At 46.9% G+C, this 23,702-nt stretch overlaps 1 protein-coding gene across 1 annotated transcript in view; it reads right to left on the bottom strand.

Annotated features, from left to right (window-relative positions):
• LOC117894677 (microtubule-associated protein futsch) overlaps positions 1-23,702 on the bottom strand; it is a 41,846-nt gene that overhangs the window by 17,113 nt on the left and 1,031 nt on the right. The window contains 1 exon segment of the mRNA XM_034801858.1: positions 7,322-7,420. Within this exon segment, the coding sequence (XP_034657749.1) occupies positions 7,322-7,420 (99 nt within the window).

Here is a 23,702-nt window from a genome sequence, read left to right as displayed (position 1 = left end):
AGTCTACGCCCGCTCACATCCTGTCGCACGACGATGCTTGGGAATTATTTAATAAATCTTTAATTTAAATGCTTTAATTAAGTGTGCGCTCGGCGGTCGGTTGCGCTGCTTCAGGTGCGACCTTGCTGGCGACCTTGGCATCCACTCTGGGATCATAATGATGTCCAGAGTTCTGGCCACCCGAAATGGTTTTATGGGGCACGGTATGCGTATACCATGCATACGTAAATAATTTACGCATTTTCCGCACTAAATAGTCGTTGACAAAGAGCCAACAGGCAGAGCAGGCAGAGTGGCGGATAAGGCAGAGAGAGTGACAAAGCGGCAGAGAACGGGTGTAGTGGCAGGGTCAGCTTTCATATGAATGTGTGTGGCAGTGGGCAGAGCAGGCGGTCAAATGTGCTCACGTACGCGTAAAAAATACAAGAAGAGCCTTAACGGGGGTGCACTTCCTATGGCTTCCTACCATCCATCCACCATGCCCTCTTCCGCTCTTTCTCCATCTCTGCATGTGTATAGCTGTCTCTGTCTCTGTCTCTGTCTCTGCCTGTGTGTGTCTGTTGTGTGCGTGTTTGTGTGTATCCCTTGTGCTTTTTATAAATGATAATCTGTCCGGGCGCCCGACCTGCGTGTGCGATGGCTTATATATTTATCGCATGGAGCCATGTAGCCAAGCAGCACACGGAATGTTTTTGTGCATGACACCCCGTTCCATGGCACTGCCACACATAGTAGGCCAGGACCTGTGCGTATACGCAATTCCCATGAATTTAGGTGGCCCCCTGCAATACCCTCCCCGCTGTTCGTGTGTCTGTCTGTCTGGTCTGTCACTTGCACACTCGCATAATCGTAAGAATGTTTAGTTTATAACTAGGCTGTAGGACACCCAAAGGACATGCCCTGCCCTGGCATTAGCATCTTGCTGGCCCCTACCTCCCCTCCATTCTCCCCCATCGATATCCCTGAAGATATCCCAGCAAATGGAATGCCAATCGTGCTGCAGATTGCAATAAACTTCAATCTAAAAACGAATGCCAGTCCGGTAGAGAAGTCTTACGCCCTTTTTCACAGAACAACATGGGAATATGTCAGAGGAAGAGACTTCCCCCCATTGATATTGAAAGCTATTGGAGCTAGGTTTTGAACGACACTCGAAAACTGAAATTGGACTTTAGATTGAGATGAATGAAGGGGCAGGTGTCACCTCCTAAGCTGGCTGCTCTCTCAAATCAGTGGCCGGACTTTAAGACCACTCGGAAGAGTCGAAATCAAAAAGTTAGTGCCACACAAACACAATGAAAAGTTGCATCAAAGTGCTTAAAGCAAAGCCCCCCCACAGTCCAGGACTCGCTCAGTGCGGCACTTGACAAGTCATAAAGGGAGGGAAGGGAAAGTTGCAGAATCTGCTCTTCGGGGATTGGGGAGGCTGGAGGGCCAGTGGACGCTCCTGCCCCACACCTAACCAAAGTGGCAACATGGCGCCAGATTAACCGTTAATAGTTGCGCTTCGCTACAGCCAGCCAGTGTTGCCACAACTTTTGAAACAAAACCAAAAAAAAAAACGCGAAACGAGAAAAAACGCAAAACAATTTCCATAACAGGCGGCAGGCGGAAACTTTTTGTGTTTTTTATGATTTTGTAGATATATTTTTTGTGTTTTTTGTTATTTTTTCCTTTTTTTATTTGACTGCAAAGTAATTACAGTAACGGGCGCCGGTCAGCCTTTCTGCGCTCTTCGCCACCCACGCCCCACTCCCCACTGCCCCTTCTGTGCCTTCTTTGCTCCCTCTGCCAGCCCAAGGGCCAGGAAAAAGTTTCCTGTCAAGCCAACGCGCACGTGTAAAAAAAAAGTTTCAAAATGACCTTTCGCACTCAGAAAACCCCCCGAGAACCTCGGCACCCACCCACCTCTATTCCTTATTTTCCTGCTTTCCCGTTGCCACACAAAATTACTGCGAAAGGGCAGAAAAATTGCTCAAAATTAAATAAAAACGGCATTGAATGCGAGTTTTGAGCTGTCAAAACCGGGATATCAGATGAGTGGAAGATTTTTTTTGAGCCATGTCATTAGATTTGAGAAAAGCTTCAGAGAAACAAGCCAAGAGAGTTCGACAAGGAGAGAGCGAGAGAAACGACATCGTTATATTTTTACTCCAAATTTCAATCTTTCGAGCTGACTACTTCTAAACCTGATTTAAGCTGCCAATAACAGAGGGTTTAACAGACTTTCTTGGTTAAGGATGACCAAAAAAAGGACATCTTCATTTATTGATTTAAATCTGCGTGGGGAATCTTTGAGGTTTATTTGAGAATTATTTTGCAGTCAGGGTGTAGGTCATCAGCGCCAAGATGACAGCAGTGCCCAATGTAGCCAAATGACCACCGACACACGCGAACAAACGATCTACGCTGGATCCGCCGAATCTCGCAATGCTCGCTATTCCGAGCAGACCGTAATACTGATTGTTTCCTTCGTGGAAGGCCAAGAATCCAGTGGAAATTATGTTCGCAAACAGAACCAGATCCTTCAGCTTGTCCGTGCCTGGGTCGTAGTTGTCGCCAATTCTGCCCACCACATCGCAAATGAGTGGCACGAGGCACAGGCAATGGACCATTGCCACTCTGTACAGATCCGACTTGCAGTAGAGTTCGATGATGGCTATTGTTTGTGGTAAGATGTGCACCATGTCTTCGGAAATTGACGAAGGAAATTGACCACGCAGAAGGCTCAAAATACCTTGAATCAAGGCGAGTGAGGCTGCCACATAGCCATAGCCATGCTTCGTTGGATCCAGCGTTCGCATCGCATATGTGCAGGCAGAGACCAGAAACAGATTTGTGAAAACAGTGCCATAAGACATTATTTTGGTTATTATTTTAAATTTACTATGGCATAATATGTTGTATGTTTCTCGACAGAATATTGTTTTGTACTGATTGACTCAGAATTTGTCTGGAGTCTGACGAACATGTCAAGCCTTGGTCTATAATATGGACTGCTTTTCGAAGTATTTTTTTGGGAAAAATGAATAATTTAGCTAAGACAGTGGGCTGGGGAGTAAAACTCTGGCTAAACCCTGCTAATGCAGTCTCCACATAAGGGGATTGATGGGTCCTCCCATGCCTAAAGCATAATTTTTGTCTTTAATTTTACAATCGACAATGGTATGTGCAATGCCATCCGCTTATGCCGGTGCAGCAGTAGAGCCTACTAATGGCCATTTACCACTAATCCTTGGGAAATATGATGATATGATGACTTTTTAATTAGCGGTTACAAACCGCTGCTGAGGACAGGCCGCCCGACACGTGGCATGAAAATTTATTATTGACCCGATGCCAAAGTGCCATGGGGCCATCATTAATCAGTCGGGCAGCCGCCTGGGCAACATTTAATATGACGGAATTATCTCTGGTCTTGTCTATGGTTGCTGGTTACGTAAATGTGTGGACTGGCAGGGACTGGCATGCATGGAAGAGGATGGATGGATGGATGGATGGATAGATGGATGGATGAATGGATGGATGCAATGGATTGGCCTGGTGTTGGCTGAACACGACCGATAACATGTTGTAAACGTCTAGCGGTATGTTATCAGGCATTCTACACTAACCTCCCAACTGCACCGCCGCTCCCCTAATAATAATTAAAAGGATGGCTGCCCGCGCAAAGAGTCTCCCGCTCGCCCACAAATGACAGACGTCAGCTGTTCATGTTCCTGTTCTGTTTTGTTTTTTTGTGTGCTGTCCATGTGGCTTTATATTAATTGATGCCCTGTCACCGTGACACCATCATCAGCATCATCATACAATGCAATGGCAGGAATGAAGAACGTAGAACGAAGCACTGGGAATGCTGGGTGGAAACTTTCGAAGTGAGCGTTGGGTGGGAGCCTCAGGTGGGTTTTGGGCAAACACTTGTAATTTCTATTGCTGCTTGTTCCTCTTATGCTTCTTGTCAGGCACATCATCATAGTTTTATTTGCCTATCGCTTGGCCCACTCCTCTCCATCAGCACTAGAGTAGTTCCTACCTCTCCTGCAGCTGCACGTATCACTTCGCTCATATGCAAATCATGTCCATCCATCTATTCCGTCAGTCTGTGCTGTGCGTGCGTGTGTTTCTGTCTCCTATTCTCTCAATGTCTATCTCTTTTTCTCTTTCTCTTTCGTTTAGTCAGTTTGTCAGTCTGTGCCTAACTTTTCAGTCAGTGGAGCTGGAAATGGAAATGGAGGCGTTCTTTCTCTCTTTCTGACTTGAATTATGCATGAGACACACACACAGAACACACACCCACACATAGACATTGTCAATACGGCCTTGTAGGTGTGTCCCCCCCCCACATGCTGCTCCTTTCTCCTCCAAGGCACGGCATGGACCCTGTCTATCTATCAATTTTGCATACGTTTTATCTCAAGAATTTGTATGAGTTTTGAGGTTATGTTGGGTCGTGATACGACGCTTTGGCCTCTCTCTACCTTCTCCATTGTGGCACACTTGTGCCCCTGCACTTCTTCTTCTACATCCTCTACAGCCTTTTCAATGCTTATGTGGGTTTCGGCTTAGGGATGAGAGAGAGATAAGAATGTGTTCAAATCCCTGATGATCCGTAGGCAGAGCGGAGAGTGGATGGAACGCACTTGGAACAGCAAATTGGGGGAAAACATGAGTGATGTGTGGCAGTAGAAAGAGAACAGCAAAAGGAACAGAAGGTAGCGAGCGATAGCAGAGAAAGCAGAAGACAGTGGAAAGTAGTACGAGGAGAGTGCAAAATCGAAAGTTGAGAAGAGAAGTGAGTAAAATAAAGGGTATGGCATAAAGTAGAGCGAATGGAGAGCACTCTGAGATGCGTTAAAGTATCAAAAGAGGAAGAAAAAAAGTAGCGAGTGCTTAGAGACAAAAGAATTTAAGTCGAACTAGTAAACTGGCACACCCCAGCCATGCGCTGAGTGTTGTCCATCTGCCTAACTATATTTATAGCGAAGTGAAAGGAAGTTCCAGCTAAGTAAACTTTTGAGCAAGCATCAAGCGTCGATTGTCGTATTTGTGGGTTGGGAGAGTGTTTCCTCGCGAGTGGCGAGTGCGAAAAGCGAACAACGAGAAGTGCAAAACTTTGCCGAAATCAATCACTCGAGCAGCAGCTACGTTCGGCTTTTGTTTCTGGTCAAGGACTCAGCGTGAGAGCCCATTGAAGGGTCACCCATGGGAGCGTTTGCTTGATGAGGAACACTTTAAGAGCAGAGCGTACCAGGTGCAGAGTTTCAAAGTTTCTGTCCGTCCCTCAAGTCAACTTAACTAAACTGTGCATCAAACTCAATTTTTCAGTGGAGACATGGGTGGGAAAATGTGGGAACTTGGAGCTGGTGGGGCAATGCATGGATGCTGGAGAAGCGGGAGAGTGAAGGAGAGCTATAAAGCATGAATTATGCGCTTGTTAACGAATGTTTGTAATTGCTGGAAAAGTTTCCATCCACTTCTACCCTGTCGCCTCCTTGCCTTTAAGTACACGAGTATCTCCTTTGGCAGTTGTTCCGACAAGTGCCGCTTCCTCCTCCTGCTGCTCCTGCTCCTGCTCTGCCGCCTCCTACGCCACCGCACAAAGGCAGTTGGCAGCTGGCAGCTGGCAGCACGCACGACGGTGGACAAGTCGTGGACCAGAGAGCTCTGCCCTGGGAGCACGGCAGGACGAAGCACAAAGCGTTCGCTGAAGCGAATGCATTCTGTGCATTCTCAATCGCGCCTCAAGAGCCTTCGCCCGTCGGCCTTCAGGATCTCTCTGCCACTGGCGTTGCTTTTGCCTTTGGCTGGGAGTCTGCTTATGTCCATAGTTATGCTTGCTGCGGCATGTGGCACTAAGGCTGTGCGGCTGTGTTGCAGCATCATTATTGGGCTTGGACCATGCCGCCGCGGTGCTCCAAGGCGGGCGCCACTTGAGAATTTTGTTTGAGTAGTTTCGAAGCGAAATGCGATTGCAAATGCAAATGGAACAAAAAATGCAAAAAACTGCAAAAAACTGCAAAAAACTGCAGGCGCTGCCAACTTTTTCCATGCCATTGTCCGCGGCTGCTGAATGGGAGCGCATTGAGCGCAGGTGTTGCACTTAGCATGTCCTTCAAGGACAACGGCTGAACGTCAGAGCAACACCACAACAACACGCCTTATCAGTGCCGTCAGTATTTGTGGCTTGTGTACTTTATTTTTAGGTATTTCAACGCAAAGCATGTTGCTACCTTTCGGGAAGAGCTACCAGGGACACAAAGTGTGTGCAGAATTAAAGACAGAAATACAAAATGTGACAGCGAATTGCATGCATCTTATTATCCATAGTTATGCATAGAATCAAGCTATAATCAAGCTCCTTGTCATAATGATTACACACCAATGAGATACTTCAAACAATGAAATACAAATAACAGGCGGATGAATCTCTTACGCAGAAGAGCCAATCAAAAGATGATTCGAATCTCAGTCAATCTCTGCGTCAACTTTCGAAGTCGCTGTCTCGGCAATCATATCCAAAGCCAGGACTCAACGAAGTGCACAAACAACAAACAGCGCGCCACAAAGCAAACACAGGAGCAAAGACAACAACGAGCGGAGCGTGGAAAGGAGGGACGAGTAGGAGGAGGAAAGCACTGGAAGCCACTTGAATGCATTTCAACCACGTTTTAGACTAATCCACAAAGACAACAGCAGCAGCGACCAAGAGAGTCAGCCAGTCAGCCAGTCAGCCCGTGCCGCCCGCAATCCAAGCCCCAATCCCAGCGTTGGCTTCAGTTCCCTGCCTCATTGTTCCATTCTGCCTCTGTCGATAATGATGTTGATGATGATGATAATGCTGCTGCTGTTGCTGTTGTTGTTGTTGTTGTTTCCAGGCGTTGTTGCACTTTGGGGCAAATGAAAATGCAGCCTCTCGTTTGGCAGCCCCAGCCTCGCGGGGAGAACGGGTCTGTGTGGGCATGGATTTATCACAAAAGCCAGAACGACAAAACAACAAAACAACAAAAGCATGAAAGCATTAAAGCGTTGAGCTTTCGTTGGCTTTTGTGCATTCAATTGTTGGGGCTCCCTCTTCAACATCCCAGGCCCTCTCCCCTGCACGTTATGGCTTATGAATGCCTGCTGCCTGCTGCTGTTTGCAGAGACAATTGTCATAATAATTCGTTAGGATAACTTTGTAATTTGCCACAGCAGATTCTGCTGCTGCTGCTGCTGATGAACTTTCGATAAAGTGAAGGGCTTACTGTGGATCCTTCCATCTGATTGGTGGCACCCTTCGAGGACTGCAACATGCATTTGAGGAGACAACAGAAAGACTCACCGTGACGTGCCTCCTCTCCCTCGGGCGCATGTTGTGTTATCGTATTGAGCTCCTCCTCCAAATCGACGTGGCAATCGGATACGTCCCAGGAGAGGAATCCTGCAAGAGACACAACAAAAAGAAAGTCAGATATGATGGAAAGATAGAAAGTAAATATAAATATCTATGACATTTGTAGGAATGGTTTCAAAAGGGGATCAAACGGATGGTAAAATGCATTTTTGATTGTGGATGTCAAATGTCGTATCAAATGCGTATCAAATTCTGAATCTGATTTGTAATATGGAAAGGGAATATGTTTAAATGTAGTTATGTTGACTGAGTAGAAACACGAATGGATGAGACAAGGCGAAAAGGTCATCAAGGGCAGCCCACTCATCCATCACTGGCGGGGGAGTCCTTGTAGCGAGACCCTTACATTAGTTTATACATTAAATTTGTGTAATAATTATGCACAGTGTCTGCCAATGGTAGTTGGTTCGCTGTTGTTTTTGATAAATGAGCATTAAGGGGCAAACAGAGAGAGAGCGAGCGAAAGCGGAGAAGGGCGAAAGCGAGGTCACATTACGCATACGCCACGATGGACATGCACCCCGCACCCTGGACGCCTTTTGATATTTGCTTAGACTCTGCCCTGTGCCCACTCCTACTGCGGGTCCCAGTCCAGTTGTGTATTATGTCATTTGGTCAACAAATTAAGTCAGCAAGGGCGACCCCTACCTGCTCCTGCAGAGTGCTCTCTCCTCCTCTTCCATCATCATCGACTTTCGGCGTGACTATTTGCAAACACAAAGTAAAATAACTAGAGTGGAATGAGGGATTGCAGCCCTGCCTGGGTGTTTAAAGGTTTTAATACTCTGTCAATTCCATCAATCCCCAACCAACTCTCCCATAAGAAGAAAGAAATTTAACCAATTTGAAGTCTTTATTGCCGATTGATTTGAATCTGCTGATTGTTTCCTTCGTGGAAGGCCAAGAATCCAGTGGAAATTATGTTCGAAAACAGAGCCAGATCCTTCAGCTTGTCCGTGCCTGGGTCATGGTTGGTCATGGTTGTCGCCAATTCTTCCCAACACATCGTAATTGAGTGGCACGAGGCACAGGCAATGGACCATTGCCACTCTGTACAGATCCGACTTGCGGTAGAGTTCGATGTTGGCCATTGTATGCGGTAAGATGTGCACCATGTCTTCGGAAATTGACGACGACAATCCGCATTCATCGGGCACTAAAGCCAAAGCCACGCAGAAGGCTCAAAACACATTGAATCAAAGCGAGTGCGGCTGCCACATAGGGACAGAGCATATGTGCAGACAGAGACCAGCAACAGATTTGTGAAAACAGTGCCAAAAGACATAGTTTTGGTTATGATTTGAAGATCGTAAATGAATTTACTGAGATTTAGCTTGAGAACTGATGATTTTGAACGAATTTACTGAGATTTAGCTTGAGAACTGATTTTGAATGAATTTGAGTGACTGAAGAATGATTGGAAATCGACTCCAAACTGGACAGTCTCCACCCAGGCTCCTGGGTGACTTAATAATCCTTAAGTCTCAGCTGGCCCGGGATAGATACAAATTCAAACTGCTTTCTGGGCAAAGCGCCTACGTCTAGCCACGTCCCGTGCCCATTATTCGCCTCCATGCAGCCGCACCACCTGCACCTGGGTCATTAGCATGCCGCTTCTTGCCGTTCTTCCCATAGTTTTCGCTCCTGTTAGCCGAAAGTTTTTCATTTGCTTGGATACAAAGCGTCAGGAGGCAGCGTGGCAGGTAAATTAATCGAATCACCCTTAGGAGCCTACCCTTTTGAAGTTACGGCTTTTGGGATTTAATTTTCCTTCGCAGCCGACAGATTGTAAATTATCTCGTAAGCCGCTTGCAAAAATTAATGAACAAGACGGGCTCAGGAGCTGAGGCGCTTCTCCCTCGGCTCCCATGAATGATCCCATGAATAACTTATTCGAAACGAGACCTTAATGAGTGCTCAACTTTCATTTTTATGTTGCCATGTCCAACAGATGGAAACGAAGAGGCACATACAAAAAAGAAGGGTGTGGCAGATGGCAGACGGTGTGTGGCATGTGGCAGATTGGTTGCAATATCATTGAATGGCAAATGATCCTTGGCGCCTGGCTGGCTCCCTCCTCCAACACGGTGCAGCTCGACTGCGACATTCTTTTGTGTACCCAAAAAAAATCTACATCTTTCCCTTCACTCCTGCCCATCCCTCTCTCTCTCTTTCTATCTTTGCGGCAATTTGCGGCAGAAATGGCTGGCAACAGCAGCAACAAAAGCCGACGGCAGGAGGAACGTGAAAGAGCAGCGAACTTCAAGGCATAAAAATGTAAAATCTTAACACTTTTTTTACAGCCAACGCCAGCCACACAGATACACAGAGCACAGGATCAGGCAGAGGCAGCGGCAGCGGCAGCGGCAGGGCATTGTAATGAAGCTGCAAAGAGAAAGGAAAAGGATAGAGGGAAAGGAAAGGCGCCAGCATAAAGGAGGAGCCAACAATGTGTGGCACGGGGCGGGGCGGGGCGCTGTGGCGGCAGAAGCACACGGGGCCAGACGGCAGTGAAAAGCGCCTACAGCGATTGCACAAAAATAATGAGGAAGCGCGCCCAGTATATATATATATATATATATGAATATATACGGTATATCCCTATACGTGTGTGTGTGTGTGTGTATGAGAGGAAGTGCCTCGCTCAGTCACTCTCTGCATCTACCTCTCGCACTCTTGAGCAATCATCGAGCGAATGAAGCCACTCAGACGCTGCCTGGATGGATGCCCCTCTCCCTGTGTGTGTATGTGTGTGTGTGTTGCTACAGAATCTGAGTCACTCCCCCTCTCTGAGCTGTTGTTGTTGGTGCTCTTTCATTTAATATTTATGCGTTGATATCTGTGAGTGAGACTTCAATTTGCTTGGTGCCACATCCAGTGTGTGCCACTCGCTGCTTTATTTATTTATATTTAATTTCGGAGCTCCGCAGAACAGAATCCGCTTTAAGCCCCAACAGCAACTCGGTTCGCACTTGAAAATCCCTAAAACGACATCCGTTTGGGCTCCAAGTTGCATCTTTCGATACTCAAACATAAATAGCCTCAATCCATTGATTTGAATCCGACACTGAGTGGAGACTCTTCCCTTTGGCAGCCTTGGCATTCAGTGGCTTCTGCAACATTGAATTTATGGCCGCTGATTTCAGATAATTTCCCTCCTGCTTTGTGCCTCCCTGCGGCAGTGGTGGTAATGGATCTGGCAGTGGCAGTGGCAGTGGCACAGTGCTGCAGGCATATATCCTGCCATCCATTGCACTTCTCCACATTCGATTGACAGTCCCGACAGCGCAGGTAATCGAATGCAAAACGCGACAGAGGGGGAGAGATGAAGGCATAGAAATGAGACACCTGTTCAGGCCTGGACGTGGACAACTGCTGTGTGCCTGTAGCAATTTGTGTGTGTGTGTGTGTGTGTGGGATGTGGCATGCAATGACATTGCATCTATCTGATGCCGCTTTCCGTTTTTCAAACGTAATGATTGCTGATATGGCGAAACCTCCAAGCCGCCTCCCTCGCCCTGTGACACTCTTTGGCGCTTGCCACTCGATTGTTTGCACAAAATAGTTGCATAATTTTGTGCGGCGCCCCCACTAAAAGCCACTCGAGAGTCGTCGCGTGGCAGCATGGCAGCATGGCAGCATGGCAGCATGGCAGCATGGCAGCAAGGGTGCAGGGTCTGGGTCTTTCGTTCGTGTTGATTTTGATGTAGCTAAAAAGCCACTTGTCGTTTTTGTTGTTGCAACGACCCTTGAAGCAGCGAGCGAGCTCTGCGCGCACTGCGGCGGAGAAGGAGAAGCGCGTTGGGAAAAGTTTGCACAGCCAAATGAATGATGCCGCCTCCATCTTTTCAGGCTCTTATCTGCGCTCACTCACTATCTTCCTCTCTCTCCCTCTGTCTCTTGTCATAGTTGAGAGGCTGGAGTGCAGCAAAAAGGGGCTAAATGTTTGGAAATGCATAAATAAACACATTAAAAAGAAATTAAACACTTGCTCTCATTAATTGCACATTGAGTCAAGTGGATGGCTGGCTGGCTGGATGGCTCCTTCAAGAGGTTCGAGGATGGAGGATGGAGGATGGAGGATGGAGGACGGCGGATGGCAGCAAGTGAAGGCAAAGAAACTACCGAGCTGAAGGACAGTCCCCACCGCGCCACAGGAGTGGGAGAGCGGCAGACAGCGCTTCCGCTTCTGCTGCGTGGCAGAGCAACTCGAGAGACAATAACAATTAAAGGGAATCGAAAGTTAAGTAAGCACAGAGACAAAAGAGAGTCGCAGGAGAGAGTCCGAAATGGAGGCAGGGCAGTGCTGAAAGCAGGCCTCGGATATCCGGAGTCCATTGTTGTGACAGCAGCAGGCAGTGGGATGGTGGCATGGGGGCACGGGTCTATGTGGAGAGGTCAAAGTGGATGTGGAAGCGCAAAACAATGGCGAAAACAATGCTGCGCCTGATTGCCCAGTACCCAGTACCGATAAGGAACGTGTCCCGACGAGAGGACACAGACGGACACAGGGCCAGATATAGACACAAGGACAACGCTGATGATGTTGATGTTGATGTACTCACGGAAGGACGGGACGAGAGCAGAGGAGAGCAAAGGGGAGGTGTGTATAAAGCGCACACAGCGATATGTATTCGCCGATAAGAATTGTAATTAATTGGCAGATAGTAGAGTCCTCCTTCCAGCAGCAAAGAACTCTGACAGCGAGACAGCCACAAGGCAGAAGACATCAGAAGTAGATCCTTCAGCAACTGAGAAAGGGAAGTAGAGATATCGCGAGAACAGAGTGAGAATTCTGGTCTGGAGCTCTGCTATTTTGGCTATTTGAAAACCTCCAACAAGTTGCGTTGCACTGATTAATATTCCGACCTGGATTAAAGCAGCTTTATCGCGGATTTTCATGCGAATGATTGCGCCGGCAGTTGCTCGGACCAAGGCCCAGGCCTATCGTGAACTGCGTCAGCCGTGCGCAATGATGCGTCATTGCGTCCGCCATTTTCTACACTTCAATTCCCAATCCCAATTCAAAATCCTGCGCTCATTTGCCAGTCTCATTGTTGAGTCATGTCCATCTGCAGGCCCCTGTCTTCCTGCCTGCTCTCTTCCTGTCACACATGACGTATGCGCAATATATATTTTGAAGTGTTTTGTTTCCCCCTAATGGCTAATCAATGTTTATAGTTTCACCAGCAGCACTCTGGCCGAGGCAAAAGACACTAAACAAGACATACAGCAGGCAAGGACAGGCCACAGCACACACGGACAGGACACACGCCGCCTCAAATATGAAAATACAAATGCGAAAATTGGATGGAAGGGCATGCACAGAGCACACCGAGCAAACGCAGAGAGTGGCCATAAACTGTGGTAACGGAGGACAAACGAAGCTAACAAATATTCCAATAAATATTGCAGCAACACACACCATACATGGAGGCGTGGCAGAAGATGAGGCACAATGAGGCTGAATGTGGCAGGAACACAAACTGGCACCGAAGGATGCCAGCGGCACAGGTGGAAGTGCGAGCGAGTTTCGCATAATTTATGTCACTTTATCGATTCACATAATGCACGTACAAAAAGAACGGGATGGACAGATGTATAGTGCAGAAAGAGTCAGCGGGAGAGCGGGAGAGAGCGAGGGATGCATAGCAGAAAGGCGTGAGCCAGAAAGAGATAGAGATTTTGTGGCATAGTGAATTCTTTTTCCATATTTTATGGCCTTGCATAAATTGCTCATAAATGTGTTACCACACCCCGTGCCCTCGCTTTCCCCTCACCCAGCATCAGCATGCACGTGCAGTGCCACCAAAAATAAAACGAAAACCCCAAAATTCTATTATCTGCCCCCGAACACGGGCAAAGGTTGGGCAGAAGTGGCAGGAGATAGTTCGTTCCGCAGGACTTCCATTAACGAACTTTGACTGCGCTGCGCTGCGCTCCTCCCCATACCCAGTGCAGGGCGCCCCAGGGTGCCCCAAAACCCCCCCACTGTCGGAGGGAGAAGCTGCTGTTGGTGCGAAGAGAGACAGGAGCCTGAATAGTGTCGGTCTGTGGTTACAATTCACATTGAAATTTCTGTGGGATTCTAGAATTTCATTGCTGCCTCCGCCAGTCTCTTGCCCCCTGCCACTCGTGGTGCATAAATCAAAACACTTTACACACGACAACTGAATGGAATGACAGGAGGGCGGAAGGCGGATTCTAGGGGAATTTGACAGGATGGAATGATGAGAACGAATGGTGCGGAATGAGGCAAAAAATGGAAAGGAATGGACAGGTCGCAGTCCCAGCAGTCTTCAACTCTTTCTTTTTTCCCTTTATCTGCCTGCCCTGCCACATGTCACGCGTCTCCCCCTTTGGGGGTTTGTTTATATTCGTTCGATTCGTTGTTGCCACAGCAAAGAAGCAGCAGCAGCAGCAGCAGAGGAACAGCAGTGGGATGGGCCGAACAAATGGCAAAAATGTATGAAACATTTCTGACGCACACACACAAACACACGAGACTCCGGGGCCTGCTGTCACACACGCGGAAAAAAAGAAGCAAGCAGCGGCAACTGCAACTGCAACTGCAGCGACAACGCCGCTGCTAAAAGCAACTAAAAATAAATTTACATTTGCTCCGCGGGCAACCCACAACCCCCAACCCCCAACCCGCACTCAGCCAAATGGCAGGAAAGGCAGAAGATTTTTGCGTATGACAGCTAGGGGAGGAGTGGCGGGAACTGTCGCTGCCACATGCCGCTCTCCACACAGGCGAAATTCAAGTTTAAAGAAGCAAAGCAAAAAGATGACTCTAAAAATAATGCATCCATCTGGCAGCAAACACGAATTTCTATGCATTTTCGGTTTGAACTTGCAGCCGCCAAGGAGTGCACCTTCCACCTCCCCCTTTACTCTTCACAAATGCAATTCAATTTGCGTATCTGCTGCTCTCTGTAATTGTCGTTGGCTGGGCAAAATGGTAACTGTAGCTGCAGCTAATTAAGTGGCTGTTTGTTTGTGCCACATCATGCCACCTTGCCACCTGTCACGCCCTCTCTTTGTGTGGCGCAACTTTGCTCACCCCTCAAAGAGCGGCACCCTCTTAATTGTTTGTCACTAATTGCATAATTGCACACGGCACATGGCACAAGCTCGTAGTTGATATTTGCACATGCCTCTCCTCTCATTTGTATCCGTCTCCTGCATATGCACTGCATCTACGTGACTCTGTCCATCTGCAGCTGCATGTCTGTGGTTTGTCTGCACTTTTGTGTGTGTGTGCTCGTTGTTTGAATTGTTAATAATTAAACGGAAATATCCGTGCAGAATCGAATATCGAAACAGAATGCCGGAATCCACTTATCGGGCAGTGCAACGGAATTGCAGAATTGATTATATAATTGCTCGAAGATAATCCAATTTCCATGGCGAAATTCCATCAAAAATAATCGCAGGAGCTAAATACTGCGCGCATGGAATCAGCAATTAAACAGATTTCATACCGGACATTTTCTCTATAGAAAATGCGTAAAAATCAATGAAAAGTAAACTTGTAATAAATCAAAGCAGCCAGGTGTTGAAGGAGTCTAGCGATCAGAGGGTGTCTCTGCCATCAAGTGAATTTAGTTCCATTTTTAATAATTTGATTGAAAAAATGGATTAATAATCTGGGATATAAATGAAACAGATTCCACTCAAAAACCTCTGCTCTGTGGTGATACGATTCTTGGAAGCCAGCAAAGGTTTTCCATAGACCAGACAAAAGAAATACGAAATAAATTCACTGGAAATGTTCACAAATGGAAACTTGTGAAGTACTTTTTGCCAAGCACCTGCTAGATATAGCTGCAAAATGGACACTTGAATGGACGCAGCGCCACAACCCAAACCAGATGTTGCCATCTCCCATCTCGCAGCAAATGTCTCCTTAAAAATGTGCACAACGGTTGCTGATGGTTGGTGCTGGTGCTGCTGTGGCATATATCCACATTTATTTGCTCATTCACGAAGGGCTATTATGGATTTCCAATTTCATGCCTCACTACTGCGATGGCTGCACGTTGAATGTCAAGGGGAACGTATGTAGTTTATCTCTTTCCCTCTCGCTCTGTACAATGGGGCATCTGCCTGCTGCCTTGGAGCGACCCTTATCTGCCCCACACACACGGACACACACGACCACGTGCTCTCTGCTACAGCAGGAGCAGGGCAATAAAGCGCATTGAAGAACGTCTTTTTGCGTCCTGAGGTGAATCGAGATTCTAGATTGAATTGAGCTCGAATTGAAATGAAATGAATTTGTATTGGACGATGAACAACGATATAACGTGGTGGCAGAACAGCAGCAGAACTGAGGTGGCAAAAGGTGACGCTAATGCGGGCATAAAAAAAGTTAAAAAGTCTGCGCCAAAGAGCCACTGGCAGGGAGGAGAAGCCAGAAGGCAGAAGGCGAGGCGCCTCAATGCAATTTGTCAACGATTTTTCGCAATTTTCTGAGGCAAGGCGACAAATTGAATCCACACAGAGAGAGAGCGAGAGAGAGAGAGAGAGGCAGAGACATCGAGAGGACATGTGTGGTGTGTGTGTTGAGCGTCTGTCATCCTCAGCATTTCATCATTCATTTGGGACGGGAAATTGAAAATTTCATGCATTCTCTCGCTAGCTATCTCTTTTCCTCCCCCTCCCCCTCCCACTCCCGCCTTGCCCATTATGAAAACAGCATCTTGCACTTTGCGGCGTGCCCCAAAATGTATGCTATGCTCTTTTGCCACTGAGCGAAAATGCCATTAAGCTGGAAAAGTGCATTTTCCATGGAGTGGCAACCACCATGCTAAACAACTTTTTTCACGCTCAATTAATGCACAAGCCAATCAATAAGCCATTCCCACACACACACACACACACACACGCAGTGAGGGAGAGGCAGGGACAGGGGATTGTTGGGTGTGGCAGCCAAGTGGAGATTATGTTTTACACAAGCAAAAATGGTCTAGAGTGGGGCATAAATAAATAACAAATACATTTTGCATGAAACGAGCAGTAAATAAATAAATACATTCGGGTGGGGAGAAAACTGAAGAGAAATAAATCCATTTTGTTGCAGGTAAAGCCCAAGAGCCGGGGAAGCTGTGTGGCAAAAGGAGCTGGTAGATGTGAAGCCATAGAATGTTGGCAAAAATTAAGTGTTTATTCAACCTGAAGGGATTGTATTCCCCAGTGCAGTCTAAGAAACATTCTTCGGGCACATACTTGCAACATGTTAAATCGCTGTTCATCCTTTAATTTAATGCAATTTCTATAGAGACTATGTTGGCTACAGTTTCTACAGCTAAAAGATTCTTATTCCAGAGAGTCCACACAGCAGAGAGCATCTATCCAGACACTATTCAACGTTGATGCTCCTAAAGAGCTCTATTCAAAGTCAGGGCTAACCAAAATCCCCCTGCCCACATCATCGTTCATCCTTGATTCGTTCGTTTCCCTTCTCATTCTCCCTCGATGGAACTCGATCTGTGTGTGTGTGTGTGTGTGTGTGTCGTGTCGCCATTGCCATTGCAGTTTTCACTTGGCATGCGACCAACAAATCACTTGATGACTGCCACCACAACCATCATAATGAGGATGAGAACATAGAGCATGGGGACTACTACAATGTTGATGCTGATGATGATGATGATGATGATGCAAGAAGCTTTTTAATTTCGCAAATGCGCCAAAACGAGAAATTGCAGGCAGCAGTTAGCAGTCAGCAGTCAGCGGCAGAAAAATGGCCAACCAGAGCGACCACCACACGACGGCGACATAGCCATATGCTGTGGCACCTCCAAGGCCCCACCACAGCCACAGCCACTGAGTGGTGGAGTGGGAAGAGTGGCCATGATGGAGTGCTGCACGGGCAGCAGCTTCCATAAAATTACAGAATTATTCTACATATATTTTAAATGGTGCAAAAGGAATCAAAATTGCAATTTTATGCGGAGGCAGGACCTTGCCCTGTCGCAAAAGCAAAATGTTTGCCATCTCAAAAGATATAACGTACTTATGTACGTCTCTTGCAAAATCAAATTTATGGCCACTGATTGAATTCCAATTGCAAACATCGAAACCGAGAGAACACATACACAAAGATGTTGGTCCATCTGCATTCAGTTCTTTCTTCCAGTCTGCCACATTTACTCCCTCTTATGCTCCAAAATTCTACTCCATCTCCTGCTTCTGCTTCGAACTTCTGCTCGACAACTTTAGTGTCAGTTTCCGTTGTGACAAGAGAAAGTTTCCCCCGCAGTTGGGGGATTTATGAGAGAAATGCCAGCTGGCAATTAATTACGAGTACGTTTTCTTGTTCCTCCACAGGGACATCGAAGATGACATCGTGGGACATCGTGGCATGCTCGGGGAGACACACGACTAGTCTCGGCTCTGCCCGATTTCCATAATTGAGGCGCAACATGAATTATGGACACCACCTGAGCGCGAGAGGCAGGTAATTAATTATTTGAAGCATAAGGAATGATCCCACAATCCAAGGCTCTCATTGATGCATGATAATCGAAACAACAGAGAGGAGAACACACACAGGAAGAGCATCTTCAGCGTACGCGTATATCCCCTTGCAAATCTTAAAAGATTTCCTCTAATTTATGGGGCTGAAAGGAATGCCTTTGTCTGATACCATTCGATGGCTCTGATGGTCTCTGTCCTGTGGCACAGCGACTTCAGGCTCATCCGCACTTCCATTGCCATTTCGAGCCACAAAAACTTCTCTTCAACTCAAACACTGAGGCAAATGAAGGCAAATCAATCAGAAACTCAAATACAAAAGTACAAAGTGGATTCCATTCTTGAATGAAATTAGCTAAAGTGAGTGCAGAATGATGAAGGGAAGCAGGGGAAGGGGAAGCGGAGTATTCGGATTTGAAGTCAAGTGAATCACGTCGAGGCTTCCGTTTGACCGACTTTTGTTGGGAGTTTTTCGGGAGTTTGGGAGGCAAATATTTGCATACCCACAACGAACACGCCGAGAGCTAAAAGCAGAGAGAGAGAGAGAGAGAGAGAACTGAAGACATAGACAGTGCAATATTCAAAATGGCGGCACATTAATTTGTGGCAAGCTCAGCAGGAGCAGCAGCAGGAGCCACGAAGTGGGAGCCTCCCGACCCAGATTGGCAATTAATTTTCATGATTTTCACGTTGTCGGGGGAGTCACCCGACGGAGTCTCCGTCTAAGTCTCCGTCTCCGCCTCAGACATGCAGAGGTCGGCAGTTTTCTACGGCTGAGCCGCAAAATTAGCAGCTCCCTGGGCAGCGGGAGGGTTTTTTCTTTTGCTTTTCCTTTGGCTTTTACCTCCCTGCGGGCCCCCACTGGCTCTAAGTCTGCCTCTGGGGCCATAAAACCATTTTGCAAGTATGGTAAAAGTCAAAACGTTAATCAAAATGAAAGGCTTTACGTTACGTGAGTGTTTACAGGCGGCATAAGGCCAACATCAGGCCATCCAGCCATCCAGCCGTCCTTCCATTCATCCTTCCCCGTTTTCGTGTGCCAATTGCATTAGCCGAATTGTATTTCACTTTAAATGTAACGAGGATAAGCAGTTTTTATGGCCATACAACAGTCGAAGAGGAGGACCATGTGTAGGCATGCGGCAAGCGGCATGCGGCATGTGTGTTGCAACATTTTCGTCGGGCATTACAGGCGCCTGCCAAAGCGGAGCAATACATTTCATGGCTGTCCATGTCCATGTCCATCCGCACGCCTCAACATCCTGTGCCCTCTGTGCGCATGGTATCCTGTATCCTGCTCGCACTGCTACCCTGCACTCATAGAATAAGGATAGCCCCGACCCCAGGCATCTACCAATGGATATCCCATGCATCGGTTACTCCTCTGATTTCTCCACAGAAAACTAAAAACTTCTTAGAAGGATGGAGGGAGTGTTTCGGCTAAGGATATGCAGAGCTACCTCCATTTTCTTTACGGCATTGCCAAAGTAGTTGAGAAAATTCATGAAATTGCCGCTTGGAAATTGGGTTTTTATTTTCGCTCTTTTGGCAATGGGCAAAGTTTTTGTGAGCCAAAAAGTGTTTTGGGATCAACGCGGATAAATACATTTTATTGCTAAGCCACGCCGTGAGAGAGCGGGATAAGGGGGGGAGGCCGCATCCAGCTCATGAATTTCTCATGGAACATTTCAATTTTGTTGGTGGCCAGATGGAATTTTTGTTGGCCAATTAGAGCGAATGGCCATCGGATGGCAAAAACAGTTAGCAACTAATTAGGCACAAAATCCTTTCACGTTTCAGCAAGCGGCTCACAGAAGGCCAAAGGTCAACTCAATCAGGCGGCTGGATTCGCATGGATATCCTTTCTGATCAGGATTCCAGTTCTATTTCCGTTTAGCATTTTTGCCATGCTGGACCACAGTTCCGCAGCTCCGCTCTGTCGCTCATTAGAAATGTTCCCATTTCCCCTTGCATTTTGCGAGCGTTTTTCCCCATCATTTTCCTCATTAGAATAATGGCAAAACTAAATTGCAAATTTAATGACACGCTCCGACCCAGACTCAGACTCGAACTCAGACTGAGAAAGCGACGAAAACTAATTAGACAGAAAACCAACGTAACGTGAGCCATGCCCCTCCCGAAACTGTGGCAGGAGGCAGTTCTCTGTGGCAGAGAGTGGCTGTCGGGGGTGCGGCATGTGGCATGTAGCTGACCACGGGTGCGTCGCATGGTCGGCGGGCGACTCAAACGTGCCTCAAACCCACCCCCCTGCCTCTCTCATTGCACTTCAAAGCAATTAATTTGCAATAAAAGCATTTTTAATGTCTCTCCGTGTTTAGGTGTGTGTTTGCTTCGGTGTGTGTGTGTGTGAGTGCTTATTGATGACGCAATACACACCGCAACCAGCCAACAACCACCAACTAAAGCAACGCTCGATGGCTGCTTCGATATCAAATCGATGATTGCGTATACGCCACATTGGTTTCTATTCGCATGCAGCTGGAGGGTGGAGAAAGCGGTCAAAGGGAAAAGAGAAAACAGAAAAAAGCAAAGAGATGCCCGTCAAGATCTTCTGATACAACACCTTTATTCTATCAATTTTTTTGCCAGACTTCTTTTTGATATATATTTATTTTTCAAGAATTTCCCTTGAGTGCAGAGCTGTCTCCCTTGCCTTCGCATTGACCCTCTTAATCACGGAGTAGCTTAGCAGTAAAACTGATAATGCATTTCAGTAGCTGTAAAACTCAGTCTTGATCTCTTTCACGGAGCAGCTTGGTAGAAAATGTTGCCTTTCCATGGCTGGTCTCTAATCATTAACAAGTTCCGTGTGCCACATTGATATTATTTTTATTTTCTTAACCCAGATCCAGCATTTTCCACTTTCACCCAATCTATCGTCTTATTAGCTCTTTGATCTGGTATCCCAATGAATCCCAAATATGATCCTCAACACCCAGCCATCCTCGCTCTGCCCTTTAACATTTCTGCGATTTCTGTGAAACATTTCAAAATATTTCTTCGTGCTGTTTTATAAAGCAGGATCCTCACACCCAATGCTTTCTTATACCCTGTTCCTCACGCACCCCTCGCTGCCGTAATCCTTTCCTCTATTTGCCACTAGATTTACTGGGGCTTATCGTTCTCATACAATCCCTCTACTTGTATCAGTTTTTAAGGGGGTGTAGAATCTGCTGCTAAAACTGCTGTCATTGCAACTGTCAGCGCGACTCTGTTGTCCGAGTGAACGTGTCGAGCTTTGGGGGGTTGAGATCTGTGGAGCGGTCACGTAGTGTGTTCCACGTTTTACGCGCGGCTGGGGGGTGCAGTGGATTGCAGCGTCCTGTCCTGTCCTGTCATTTTGTGGCATTCTATGTGTCCTGTCCAGCTGTTGTATCCCACACACACACACACACACATTGTCACGCAATCACGCGTCAACTGTTGGTCAGCCCCCTGCCAACCCTCTGCTCTCCGCCTTCACTGAAATGATGGCTTCAACATTTTTGTTCCTTTTTCTTTTGCTGGCTTCCCCTTTTTGGGGTAACAGTCTAAAAATATGTACAAATTCGAAGCCCGTCACGCTCCGTATCTCCACTTCTCTCTCTCTCTCTCGCTGTCTCCATGTCTCTCCATGTTTCTCTTTCTTCCTCTGTCTCTTTGTGCCTCTTATTTGATCGATTTTTGGGCCTTCACACAAGTGGCCACGCCCATTGGCTACCCCTCCATTGCTAGTCCCTAGCGCCCTGTTTCCGCTTCTCTCTTTCGACAACAGTTGTCATAATAATGTTATGTGATTCCCCTCCCCACCATGACCTGACCTTGACTGACGCGTTTTATTTTTTTATTGATTTCTTTTTAAGTTAATTAAAAAAGGAAACAACCAAAAAAAAGCCCAATAAAGAGAGAGAGAGAGAGATAAAATAGAAGAAAAAGAGCCGCCTGCGAAATGGGCGATGCAATTGTTATAATCATGTGAGCCTCCTCCTCCTTCCAGAACTCCAGTAAAGTGGCATCAAGTGTCGTGGCTCAAGTGGTGCACTGGAGGCACTTGCAACATGAAATGCAAAGTGACACCAGCCACAGCGCCACCTCAACGAATGAGCGCGACAGAGCGAGAGCAGACAGGAAGCGCAACCGCAAAGCGTGAGGGAGAACGAAGGCAGTGATAAGAAGAAACACAAAAAAAAGGTACTCGGGAAATGTTTTAATTGTGCCATCAATTAATAGAAAATACATATGAAAATGTAACCTTAACAGCTAAGCTACTCTGTGAGAGAAAGCTGTATTCATTTCACGTATTACGTGCAAAGGATCCTGCTGCCGATTCCCTCAGGGAAATAAGAATTTAATGGGGTGGGGCCTTAGGGATCATTGGGGTTTATCGTGCTTCTATCTTATCCGATTCCCTATGGCGCCCACCTGGGTCAGTCATGATCAATTTCCTGGTTAGTTTGTTTTTCGGTTTCCGTTTGAATAGCCACCGCCACAAATTTGAGCGCTTTTCCTCAAAATCAATTATAAAATGAGGCCGCCACAGAGGCTGGTTGCCCCTTTACACCTTTCACAGCACCCACCCCGTCTGGACCTCATGGGCCACAGTTTGTTTAGGGGCGGACAGGGAAAACCACGGAGCAAACATTGCACATTTTTAGCCACGAACAGTGTTTTTGCTTTTGGTGTTTTTTTTTGCTTTTTTTGCACTTTATTTTGTTGTTGTTGTGGTGTTCAGCGCTCGCCTAAACCTCCAGGTAATCCACACCTCTGCCTCTTCCGCTGAGCCCACTGCTAACCTTTTCCCCCATCCCTTTCGGTGCTACACCCCTTGTGATTCCTCCCTCGGCTGGCGACTAATTTTCATGTCCGCACGGACAAGTTTTGTGCAATTTCCGCCCTGGGATTGGTAAAGGGATAGGCGTAGGGGGGTTGCCGGTGAGTCGTCGATTGGGGGCTCATGTGTCCGGCAATTATGCCACACCCACGGCGCCTCGATTCCCAATTGAGTGTACTTCCGCTGCCTCCCACCCGCAGACACTCTCTAAACTCCTTTGATTACATTCTGGTTTGTCGCCTGCATACATCAAATATTTGTTAATAATCTGTGCAACAACAGGATGAGTCGACGAGCATCACAGTCACTCTGTGTCACTCTATGTGGGAGCTTTGCTGCAAGTTATGTTTTAGATGAAAGGTAAGGCCAAACTATTTCTCTCTCTCGGAGTAGCTAAGCACTACAGATGGCCACCACTTTCTGGATTCACACGCTGTTGCATGGCAGGTTTTTGTTTCAAGCTTTCTAGTGTGGAAAAAGAGGCCTAGGGTTTCACAGCTCGCAGGACTGCAGCAGCAGCACCTTCTGCCTTAATGCCCCTTGCCCTTTGACCCAAATTGCCCTTTTCACGACTCGCTGTTGTCTCTTGCTGTGTGTTTCTTTTTCTCTTTTTTCTGTTGCTGTTTGTAATGCAATCAACATGAAAATAATTAATACAATTAAAAGTAAACAATCCGCGAGTGTTTGTGCTGTCTGTCTCTGTCTCTCGCTCTCGCTCGCTCTTGCTGCGAGCAGGCGAATGTGCCCGTGGGCCTGCGTGTGTATGTGTGTGTGTGTGTGTTTTTTCCAATTTTAATTAAACAGGCAAACGGGTGCAGTGCATCCCAGTGCATACTTTTATGCGCAATTTCCTTAAATCGAATTACCAGCGACATTCTCCCATGGAAGACCAGGGCCACTGCACAGTTCATGGCAGGACATGGCCGTGCACAGGAGAACTGCCATCATCATATAAACTCGATTAAGCCAGGCTGCAAAGGTAATTATTGAGTG

Source organism: Drosophila subobscura, chromosome A, assembly GCF_008121235.1.
Source record: "Drosophila subobscura isolate 14011-0131.10 chromosome A, UCBerk_Dsub_1.0, whole genome shotgun sequence".
Classification (NCBI taxonomy): Eukaryota; Metazoa; Arthropoda; class Insecta; order Diptera; family Drosophilidae; genus Drosophila; species Drosophila subobscura.
This window is presented reverse-complemented; position numbering and strand designations above follow the sequence as displayed.